At 48.5% G+C, this 11,917-nt stretch overlaps 1 protein-coding gene across 1 annotated transcript in view; it reads left to right on the top strand.

Moving 5' to 3' along the window:
- Positions 1-1,913: 1,913 nt before the first annotated feature.
- Positions 1,914-11,917, top strand: part of APOB (apolipoprotein B) — a 42,082-nt gene continuing 32,078 nt past the window's right edge. Inside the window, exons 1-8 of the mRNA XM_025354212.1 lie at positions 1,914-2,111; positions 2,424-2,462; positions 3,501-3,616; positions 4,892-5,037; positions 7,820-7,973; positions 8,685-8,840; positions 10,230-10,354; positions 11,037-11,122. Of these exons, the coding sequence (XP_025209997.1) occupies positions 2,042-2,111; positions 2,424-2,462; positions 3,501-3,616; positions 4,892-5,037; positions 7,820-7,973; positions 8,685-8,840; positions 10,230-10,354; positions 11,037-11,122 (892 nt within the window). The 5' untranslated portion in view covers positions 1,914-2,041. The remainder of the gene's footprint in view (positions 2,112-2,423; positions 2,463-3,500; positions 3,617-4,891; positions 5,038-7,819; positions 7,974-8,684; positions 8,841-10,229; positions 10,355-11,036; positions 11,123-11,917) is intronic.

The raw sequence follows: 11,917 nt of genomic DNA, 5'->3' as shown, positions 1-11,917 counted from the left end.
ATATATATATATATATATATATATATATATATATATATATATATGGTCTCCACTGATGCTGACCATTGGACCCTGGTTTCATCTGCACCCAACAGAGTAAGCTTTGACTTGTGCTTGTAAGTTAAAGCTCGACACCTCCTTTTGGCTTATCTATACCTGAATATTCTTACCCATTCTCCTTAATGTGAATATGCATGGAAGCAGGACCATTTCCTCACACACGAGCAGCAGCGAACCCTGTGGAAAGTCAGTCCACACAGAATAATTCAAATAAAGTGTTCAGAGAAACGGGGTTTCAGAGCAATTACTTTTTCCAGACCCTTCACAATTCAGTGGTGTAGGTATGACGAGCCTTGAGTTGAGACCTCTGTAATATCCATCTTTAGTAACATTAATACGCCATGGATGCAGAGCACTGATCGCTGGAGGGAGTTCAGCTGCCCATAGGAGTTCATGGCTAATGACGATATCTGAATAAGGACAGGGGTGGAGCCCAGGGGCAGGGAGCAGGCGAAGGAATTTCCATGAGTCTCCTCTGAGGGAACTGCATCTCTATACATAGTTACTGTTTCAGAATTGATCCTTCTGGGATCATCAGTCTTCACCAGTAGCTTGTTACATCTGGAGGTATCTCATAATTCAAACAAAGCTGACAAGTTGTAACAATGAGCACACACTGACTTCTGCAACAGGCGCTGTCCACTTCCCATCCGCACTCATCCAGCTTGCTCCTGGCCGCCTCCCGCTCGCCTTCCTGGGTGGCCCCCCAGCAGGTCTACCTACCTGGTTTGCGCCCCCTCTATCCTACCACAATTGCTCACCAGCGGTTTCCTGCCGACACAGCTTGTCTCCCTAACCAGATTGGCGGTGCCTTGGGGATACAGCCAGGCTCAGACATTCATTCAGCCCATCATAGTGCCATCCCATCAATAACCCCTTCTGAGTGACCCTGGGTTAGTAAACTGAGTGACGCTGAAATTCTACTGCGACGGATTCCCTATAGCTGGGCAGAGGCAGCGAGCATGGGCTGAAGTTTCCTTTGGAAATAGGCAGTGCCTAGAAGAGAAGGTAGCGATGCATGAAAAGATTCCAGATGTCTATGAGGAATATGACATGTCCTGTCCACTACGTTGCGTTTCCTCATCCGCCTCCCCACCACTGCAGGAAACCCAGAAGCTGGTGCAGGTAGAGAAAGCCTGCTCTCAACACCCCAAGAACACTTTGAGCAAAAGTGGGCCCTGGGAGGTTGCTCTTCCCCAGAGGCTTGTCTTTAAGAAACCTCACTGGGGTTTCTTAAAGACAGACACTTGGACTCCTGCTGGGACCAGGCAGGCCGCCCATCCTCAGGGGCAGTGCCTGGTCACTCACTAGACTCCCTGCATCCCCCTTCTCTCTCCTCCTACAGCACAGGCTGAACCCCACAGCCACAGACACTCATCAGGATTAGGGTGTCAGTGCAAATCCAAGGTTCACCAAAATGGAAAAGAAGGAACCGGTGGGAACATGCCTCCACCAAGACAGCGCTCAGGACTGGTTCTCCACGTGGCTCCCATTTCAGTCCAGGAGAAGCAGGGATTTTGTCCCCGTGGTGGGTCATCTGAAGAAGGCACCGCTGGTCAGGGCAGGCTTCTCAGACCCTGAGGCACCAGCCATGGCCCCACTGAGATACAGGAAGGGCCGTGCCAGAGCCTTGAAGACGCTCGGGGGAGGGAACCCACTGGGACCCAGCCCCCCGGGTGGTTGCAGCTGCATCCCAGGTGGGCCCCCTCCCTTGAAGCTCTTCAAGGCTCAAAGAGAAGCCAGTGTAGAAAAGCAAACAGGCCAGGCCCGGGAAGCGCCCTTTGTACCTTTTGCAATCCGGACGCTCTTGCAGCCTGGGCTTCCTATAAATGGGGTGCGGGCTCTGGCCGCGCATTCCCACCAGGACCTGCGGGGCTGAGTGCCCTTCTCGGTTGCTGTCGCTGAGGAGCCCGCCCAGCCAGCCAGGGCCGCGAGGCCGAGGCCAGGCCGCAGCCCAGGAGCCGCCCCACCGCAGCCGGCCATGGGCCCGCCGAGGCCCGCGCTGCTGGCGCTGCCGGCGCTGCTGCTGCTGCTGGCTGGCGCCAGGGCCGGTGAGTGCGCGGCCGCGCTGCGGGCTCAGAGGGAGCAGGAGGGAGCCGGCGGCACGAGGTTGGCTGGGGCAGCCAGGGCCTAGGCCAGAGGGAGGGCAGCCACAGGGCCCAGGGCGAGGCGGGGGACTGGACCAGCTGGCGGCCCCTGCAGACTCAGGATGGGGGGCATGGGATGGAGGGGCTGAGGAGGGGGTCTCTGGAGCCTGCCTCCCTCCTGAAGGGTGAAACCTGTGCCTGTGGTCCCCCTGTCGGGCCCTAGCACCCGCTGGGAAGACGTGGGAAGCTCACAGATTTCTTTCTCCTGTCTTACAGAAAAGGAAATGCTGGAAAATGTTAGCCGGATCTGTCCAAGTAAGGCATCTGCGCATGGGGCGTGGAAGGGCGCCCAGCCCCATGCACCCTCCTACACCCGGGTCCCTGAGGTCCCCCCACTCTAAGGGGCTAAGATGGCCTCGTGGTGTGCCCTGCTCTGACCCCAGGAAGCAAGTTCCTTGAGCCTCTGCCCACACGCAAGGGATGCCAACTCTCCTCTACCTGCCATTCTGTTCTGTCCCAAGAGTTCAGCCTGGGGGCGGGGGAGGGAAAGCACTGACACTCCGCTGGCCTGTGCACACTTTGAAGAAACATCACTGTCCTGTTTATCAGTGACTAGTCATTGATTCGAAGCATGTGAGGGTGAGGAAATACTGACTTTAACCTTTGTGCAGAAATCGGACCTCCATCCCCTTCCTATTTACCTGACCCCTGGGGGTCAAAGGAGCTGGCCTCCAAGGGGACCCTGTGTGCTGGAGCCGCGGGGCGGACGTCTGATGGGGCAGCGCTGCCATCTGGTGGACATCTGCCATCACTGCAGCTGGGCTCAGGACCCAGATGTTCTTTTTCTTCAATTGTTCAGAAAATTCCTCTCAACTACAGTGGAAACCTCCAGAAACTCCTTTCTAGGAGTTTCTTAAGTTAGTTACGCTTAATGCTTAATGAACTTTGCCTCAAGTATTTGGTAGTCTCAGAGTCATGGAATTAAGGCGTTTTCAAGCTAAAAAAGCTTTAGAGAGAGTACTATTTGCGTCATGTTGTCATCTCTTAATTTACCAGAGGGTGTCTCATGCAGATTTTCTGAGCCCCATTACTTGACACTTGTCACTCCCTTCCCTGTGCCTCAGACGACATATTCAAGACATGCCAGCTAATTTAAACATTAGCCTCAGCAGAAACATAATGGAGAAGTCAAATCTATAAAGGAAAATTAAGTATAATATAAAGTCAATTAAAAACTAATTTGAGTTTAATTACATTTTAATTATCTATGCCACTGCCCCTCTCTGCCCAGAACTGGCTGTCCGTGGGAGAGCTATTTCTCCTATGTGGCTGATGTATTTCTCCCCACGTTAGGAGATACGACCCGATTCAAGCACCTCCGGAAGTACACATACAACTATGAGGCTGAGAGTTCCAGTGGAGTCCCTGGGACTGCTGATTCAAGAAGCGCCACCAGGATCAACTGCAAGGTATGGAGGATGCAGGCGGGAGGGACCCAGAGCCCACAGCTTTCCCCCAGCCCTGTTCCAGCGGGTGCCCAACACGCGACCTTCCCGGAGGTTGTGTACTGAGCAAACGCAGAGCATCCCAGAACTGTTGTAATCTGATCAAAGCATTGGGACTTTGCCTCTGTTTGTAAGTCAGCCACATTGCTGAGATGTTGTCTGCCCCCGCCAAATTTCGCAAGCCAGATGTATTTTCCCGTTAACTTCCCAGATGCAATAGGACTACGTGATCTAGATTAGCAGCAGTGTGGGTCTGTAGATTTCAGCGTGAGAGAAGCCCAGTAGGTGAGCTAAGGGAGGCAGGCATCTCAGAATCGCACTGTGAAATGCAGTTTTTATAGTCTAAGTCCAACAGAATCTGTTGCTGAAAAACGAATAGAGAGAAGAAAAAAATATAAACATACAGTTTGTTCTAAAATAAAACTTTGCTTATTATTGAGACTGGTTGTACTCATGTCACGTACATCTGGAGCAGATCTATAGGCTGCTGTTGGGGTTTGGGTGGGGAAGAGAAGTCAAGCTGAGCAGTCACCTTTTTTAGATAGTGCTGTAGCTCTTGTCTGTGCTGTCCAATATGGTAGATATGAGCCACATTGGACTATTTAAATGGAATGAAATTAAAAATTCATATTCGTTGTCACATTAGCTGCATTTCAACTGCTCAACAGGCACCCTGGCTACTGGCTCCCCTATTGAACAGCACACATATACATTTCTTTAAAGTTATTTGAATAGTGCTGGATAATAAGTAGGGATCCGCTGAAACTCCAGCTATACGCGAAGCTCTAAATAGGCCCTAATAGATATAAACCAGTTTTTTGGGTGACATTAAGGGGACATTTGCTGTAGAAACTGAGGATGGCCCTCTTCCTGCTTTCTGTTTTTCTCCTTCACTCTCACTCCTAGTCTGCAGCGCTTCTATTTAACCACAGCTCTTTATAATTGAAGTGAGTAACTTCAGAACCAATAAAAGGACATCCTCCTTCCTGTGCACAGAGGCAAACTTAAGAAACGTGTTACCCCGGGAGGGGGAAAAGGCCAGCAATAGGACTAAGTCTAGGTTGGTGCACGGAGCACCCAGGAGGCATGTTGATAAGGCACGTGGTGTTGAGGAGCAGGCAGTGGTGTTCCCAGCAGAATTCCCTTTGGTGCTCTGATTAGAGACTAAGCCCTGGGCTTCAGGGGCCGTCTCTCATTCTTGATAGACAACCTCAATGCTATGCTACCCTGTATTCTCAGGTTGAGCTGGAGGTTCCCCAGCTCTGCAGCTTCATCCTGAAGACCAGCCAGTGCACCCTGAAAGAGGTGTATGGCTTCAACCCTGAGGGCAGGGCCTTGCTGAAGAAAACCAAGAACTCCGAGGAGTTTGCTGCAGCCATGTCCAGGTAAGGCATGTTGTACATGAGCACACACATATGTGTGTGTCCGTCCGCTGAGGTATGAACTTGTGTGTTTACACCAGGCACGGATGTGACTCTAAGTATTTGTATTCCATATTCATCGTGGATCAGGGAATTGCTGTGTTTTCACAATCATCAAAAAGAGACAAGCATTATTTGCCCTTCCCTAGTTAGGTTCCTTTAATTATCATTTTAATGTGTTTCTAAAAATCTCATGCTTTAAACTTCTTGAGATTATAAAACTGAGATGCTGTGTTTAAACAAGTGAATTCTTAAAGAACTAAATAAGACCAGTGCTTGGTGGTCTTCGGTGCGGGGTCCCAGAGGCGCTGGCTGCTGTGGCGGGCACGTGGCGGGGCAGGGTCTGTTCAGCTCAGGGCAGAGGAGCACCAAGGCTTCAGTGGCTCCCCCTCCTAGGCTGGCATTCAGCCACTGCACATGGATCGGCCGCTGCAGCTGCATCTCTGCTGACTGATCAGGGCCCGTGTCGTACCCATTGTAAATATTTTCGACATCACCCCTGCCTCATCCTCAGTCACAGTTTGTAGGGTCTTAGGTGTGTGTGAATACAGGCAGGATAGAGTTGTTAACTTGGTAGCATCAGAAAACTCCGTCTGTATTAGTCTGTTTCCATGCTGCTGATAAAGACATACCTGAGACTGGGCAATTTACAAAAGAAAGGTTTGTTGGACTCACCATTCCATGTGGCTGGGGAGGTCTCACAATCATGGTGGAAGGTGAGGGAGAGCAAGTCACATCTTACGTAGATGACGGCTGGCAAAGAGAGCTTGTGCGGAGAAACTCCTGTTTTTAAAACCACCACATCTCCTGAGACCCATTTGCAATCACGAGAGCAGCACGGGAAAGACCTGCCCCGTGATTCAATCACCTCTCACCAGGTCCCTCCCACACACGTGGGAATTATGAGAGCTACAAGATGAGATTTGGGCGGGGACCCAGAGCCAAACCATATCACCATCCTTGCCCGTTTTTCAGTTTTACTAAACGTTAGATTCAGATGCCAGTCCTTTCTCGCCAAAATAGGCTGTGAGGCTTCTTTCCTTCATATGCTTTATTTTCTCCAAGACTTAACTGTCTATGAGGGAGAGAGGAGGAAGGAGTGGTTATTTTTTGGTCCTTGGTCTTCTCCAAATACAGAAGAGACTCCTGTTCTTGACAAGGAGGGCTTTCCAGGTTTGTATTTTCATGACTTTAACTGTCTTTTTTTAAAAATTGACATATAATAATTATACATATTTATTGAGAATATATTGATGTTTTGATACATGTAATGTATGGTGATCAGATCAGAGCAATTAGCATACCCATCATCTCAAACATTTATTGTTTCTTCGTGTCGGGAACTTTCTGAGAGGGTGTAGGCTGTGGGAGATGAGTCTGTCACCTTTTCCTCCTGATGTAACCAGTGTGGCTGCAGTCAGGTCCTCAGAAACTCAGAGAGTACCCAATGGGAAGTCCCTGAGACCAAAGTCAGCATGGGCTTCAGCCATGGCCTGACACCATACAAAAGGGTGACTGTCCAACAAGTGTATGGAAAGCAGCTCCAATTCACTGGTAGTCAAGAAATACAAATTAATGTAACAACAAGATATTTATCCACTTATACCCATCAGACTGCAAAACTGGAAAACAGCAATAGCACCTGTTGCTGGCAGGCCAGTGAGGAAAAGTGTGCTGTCCTGAGCTGCTGGTGGAAATTAGAGCCATCAGGCAATATCTACTCTAATTTAGAATACTTAATACCCTTTGACACAGATATTTTAGTCTCTGGGACTCTAGCCCATGAAAATAAAAGCAGTAATGTGTGGAGATAGGCATAAGGATGTTTGTTTTGGTATTGTTTGTGTGGTTTAAAAAAAATCCAGAAAGAGAGAAGGCAAATGCCATCAAATGGGGCAATGTGTGAATAAATTCTATATAGCCATGGAATGGAATGTTCTGCATGCAACTTTTAAAAAATCTGTTAGAGCTATACCAAGTGACTCAGAAGGGTTTTTGTGAAGTATAATTAAGTGAGAAAAACAAGATAAAAGTATGCACAATACAATGCCACTTGTATAAAACAAACAATGACAAAATCTTTGTATGACTCTGTTTGCACTCACCCATGTTTACAGAGGATTGTGTGAGAGCGCAGAAACAAATGGAACAACCACTCGGGTGTCTGTATGGGGAGGATGGGCAAAGAGGCTGATATGGGTCAACAGAGCAGGGCTGGATGAGCCAAGCAAAAAAACGTTAAAACACGGCTGGACCTGGTGGCTCATGCCTGTAGTCCCAGGACTTTGGGAGGCCGAGGCGGGCAGATCACCTGAGGTCAGGAGTTCGAGACCAGCCTGGCCAACAGGGTGAAACCTGTGTCTACTAAAAATACAAAAATTAGCTGGGTGTGATGGCAAATGCCTGTAGTCCTAGCTACTCCAGAGGCTGAGTCAGGAGAATCACTTGATCCCAGGAGGTGGAGGTTGCAGTGAGCTGAGGTTGTGCCATTGCACTCTAGCCCGAGTAACAGAGTGAGACTCCATTTCAAAAAAAGAAAAAGAATCACAAAAATATATGTATATGTGCATGCTTGTTTGAAAATGTATGTCTATGTGTAGCTATATTCTATATTTACAAAGAAATGATGTCACAAGAACAATTGGTTTAAAAACTATGAGAAAAGCAACTTCAGTGCCACCCAGCTTACTTCCAGCAAGTTGTAATGGAGAAGGACATTCCCATAACCATCCTCTCTCTGGGACAGGTATGAGCTCAAGCTGGTCATTCCAGAAGGGAAGCAAGTTTTCCTTTACCCGGAGAAAGATGAACCTACACACATCCTGAACATCAAGAGGGGCATCATTTCTGCCCTCCTGGTTCCCCCAGAGACAGAAGAAACCAAGCAAGTGTTGTTTCTGGTGAGGATTTAGAAAGCTGATAGCAGTGGCCCTTGAAACTCATCTTCATGTGTTAGAGGCCAGTCCTACCATATACAAAGCAGATTGTTGAGTCAGCTCCATGGCTAGTTACACAGGAAGCCATGGACTGGCGTGACATACTGGTGCCCGAGATTCCTCCTGTCCCTTGGGCTCGCTCACAGATCATTCCAAGCAGGCTGATCAGGTTGGGTCTAATTTTAAAACAGTTATTGAGGCGTCCTGGCCACCCCACCCCCACTTTTGTTTAATGCTGTTCACCTGTGTTTGATGGGTTATGGTATAACACAGTAAATCCTGTGTGTATTTAAAACCAAAAATAACGGGATCTGTTGCCAGTCTCTTTTACGAATTTCAGGTTTCAATGTGAGACAGAATTCATTTCACCTCAGTCCCATGAGCACTTTTGTGCCCTTATCTTGCTCTAATTTCTCTATGACACCATACTGGGAGAAGACAGCGATGCATCCTGCAGAGCCTTTCTGCAGACCCACCCTTAACTGGTTTCCTCTCTCCCAACTTGGGCTGGCCAGGCACTAGCAAGACCACACTCTGCATAGGAGGAAAAAGAAAGTCCCTCCCAGAGCTAGATTCCTTCTGCCTTTTCTTTCACAATCCCCACCCCGTCCCTCCCAAGTACCCAAGGATGTTTCCCATGTTGAATATATGTGGTTGCATCTTCTGCCCCCATAGGATACCGTGTACGGAAACTGCTCCACTCACTTTACCGTCAAGACAAGGAAGGGCAATGTGGCAACAGAAATATCCACTGAAAGAGACCTGGGGCAGTGTGATCGCTTCAAGCCCATCCGTACAGGCGTCAGCCCACTTGCTCTCATCAAAGGCATGGTAAGTCCCATGTCAGCACTGTCATGCACACCAAGGAGCATCCTCTTATTAATAACATTCCAAAATTTTCAAGCTAGTGGGCACCTTTGAGGACAGCCTGCCCAGCCTGTTTTTTATACAGACTACAGATAGGACCCTGAGCAGGCATGGGAAGGTCTGCCCAGGCTTCATGGCCTGGGATCAGTTGAGCCAAGACTTGAGTCAGGCTCCTCCCTCCCAGCCCAGAGCTCTGTCTTTCCTCCTGTCCTTCTGTCACTGGCACTAAACCGCCTCTACTCTCATCACTTGAGAGTAATGACTGCTCATCTCTGAGAAGGCTCTGGGGATGGATGTAGGGCAGCAAAACCACCTACTGTTCCTTCCTGCACAAGGACTCCTTGTGCCAGCTCCAAGCCTCTGGACTTTGAAGAAGTCCCAAGACCTGTGTTCTCCCCCTCTCCTTCATCCCATGAAGTGCAGTGACTTAAGAATGCTCCAGCTTCTTGTCCTCCCACCCCCAGTACCACCCTGACCAAACACGACCCCTCTGCCTCCGGCCTGGAGCATACTCTCCTCTCTGTTAAGTGAGGCCATGGAGCACCATATTACCTGAGCCTGCCCGACCCCTGCAACATCTTCCCTGATATGAGCCCCAGGCTGTCTCAGTGAACATGAACTTGAGCAATCACTGTCATGCCGGGCCCTGTTCCTGGTCATTGTCCTTGGGATTGAAGACAGGGAGTCTGATGACCATGAGTGCCACAGTCAGAAGAGGATAATGCACTGGCTTAGGGGTCTTTTCTGAGGATCTGCTGTGTGCTCAACCCCACTCTGGGCAGCACCAAGGAAGGGACAGTGGCAGATGAACCATGGACCTTCCCCTCAGGATGCTTCCAGTCTAATGCAGGAGCCAGGTCAATAAAGCATACATTGTATACTCAATAAGGTGATACGCTGAACAGTGCAGACAAGAAATCCTGGGCCTGACCAGGAAGGAGAAAGTATTATTCATGTAGCTCAGTGGGCAACGTTTCATGGAAGATGTGGAGCAAGAATCCGAAAAATGCAAAGAATGTGTAAATGAAACAGACATGTAAGAATGGGCTTTTGGGCAAAGAAAACTGACTGAGCAGGTGTGTGAGGGGCTATGTGGTGGGATGGGCATGTGGAGGATACAAAGTTTAGACTTTGTCCAGTGGGGGTGGAAAAAGAGGAGTCTATAGCTTGACTCAGCTTTGGGGATGCCGACATGTTGCACCCCCTGGTCTAAATGTCAAGTACCCAGCTATCTTCTTTATCTGAGTTTATCTAGTGGTACAGGACCCCTCCTCCCTTCTACCTTGAAGGTAAATGCTTTTGACAGAAGACACAGGGACTGATCAAAATGCTTGTCTCCAATCTCATTCACAGACCCACCCCTTGTCAACTCTGATCAGCAGTAGCCAGTCCTGTCAGTACACCCTGGACACCAAGAGGAAGCATGTGGCAGAAGCCATCTGCAAGGAGCAGCACCTGTTCCTGCCTTTCTCCTATAAGTAGGTCACCTGATGCACTACTGATTTGTCATTTAATGGGTCAGTGTGAACTGAACACTTCTCAAGTGCTCTGTTCCAGGCAAACCTGTGCCTGGGAGGGAGGTATGGAGAAGGATAAAATGCAACCCCTCCCTGTCCCCCTTTATAAGCTAACAGGCCATTTGGCAGAAAAGTCCTAGGCATGCAAAACAACCCAAGACCAACAAAAGATATCTAAGACCCAATCTTTAAGGGGTGTAGATCCAGAAAACCTGGGGATCACTGCAGGGTACCCTGGTTCAAAAACGTTTCATGGAAGATTTGGGATATTGACTGGAAACCTATATATCCAAATCCACTTTGAAAAGTGACAATCAGTGAATATTTATTGAGTAACTGCCATATTCTTGGTTCTGTGCTGTGGAAGATACGAAAGAATTTTGAGACATTGCACTAGTTCCTATGTCTGGCCACTCCAGACTAGTGGAGAGTATACGGCACGCATGTCCTTTTGATGGGAGGATGACTAGCGTGACCAAGAAGAGGTGGATGTTATTCATTCAGGGCCAACAATGGCTGGATTTACCCATGCTTTGAAAGATGGGCAGGACTTGGGTAGATGCAGAGACAGGGGAAACCTTCAACATGGAAAGAATAGTATGTTCTGGCCATCCATGACATGATGTGCTTCCTTGGTTACCAGGAATATGTATGGGATGGGAGTACAAGTGACACAGACTTTGAAACTTGAAGACACACCAAAGATCAACAGCCGCTTCTTTGGTGAAGGTAAGAATTTCTGTCCACACAGTTGCTGGAAAATCTACCTAAGATGTGCCAATTATGGCTTAGCCACTTGCTGGGCCCTGTTAAATGTCTGCTGACTAACAAGTGATATGGACACTGGTGTTCTGGCTACCTCTATGAGAAAGCAAACTCATCTCAGAATGTCAAGTTGCAATGGCATAAAGAAAAAGAAGTTCCCAAAGCTACCTAGGCGTTTGTAAATAGAAAACTGGAATCCCAAGTTTAACATGACATATTTGGTAGCACTGATATCACCTATCCTGTGATAAGACCCAGAGCTGTCCCGGATGAGGTGGACCAAGTGGGAGAGAACCTTCAGAGTCCGGCCCAGATAGTAACCTCAGGAGTCAGTCTTTAGAGGTAGAAGGAACTCTAGCAATCTTGAGTCCAACCCTTACCCAGCATTGTATTGTATTTATATCTGTCCAAATTCCTTCTTGTACATTACCTCATTGTCCTTTTTGTTCACAGCAACCGGTGACGTCAGGTGGTAGAGAGGTGATTTTATACCTATTCTACAGGGGGGAAAGTGACACAGAGAGGCTTAGAGTTTGATGTAGACAAGGCCATAGAATATTAGAGAAGGCAAATAAGTGCCCAGGTTGTAATCTAAGCCAGGACTCTTCTCATTACACCACACTTCCATGAGGACTTTTACCTCTCTTCCTGGCATAGGTCATAGTAGGTGGTGGAGAGGATACAAAAGTGTCTCCCCTCCCCACAAGCTGCTGCTAGACCCAATTAGAAGAAATGGTGATGAGCATCAATGTGCCTGGT

The sequence above is a fragment of the Theropithecus gelada genome, chromosome 13, assembly GCF_003255815.1.
Source record: "Theropithecus gelada isolate Dixy chromosome 13, Tgel_1.0, whole genome shotgun sequence".
NCBI lineage: Eukaryota > Metazoa > Chordata > Mammalia > Primates > Cercopithecidae > Theropithecus > Theropithecus gelada.
Note: the sequence above shows the minus strand (reverse complement) of the source record. Positions and strands in the feature narration are given on the sequence as shown.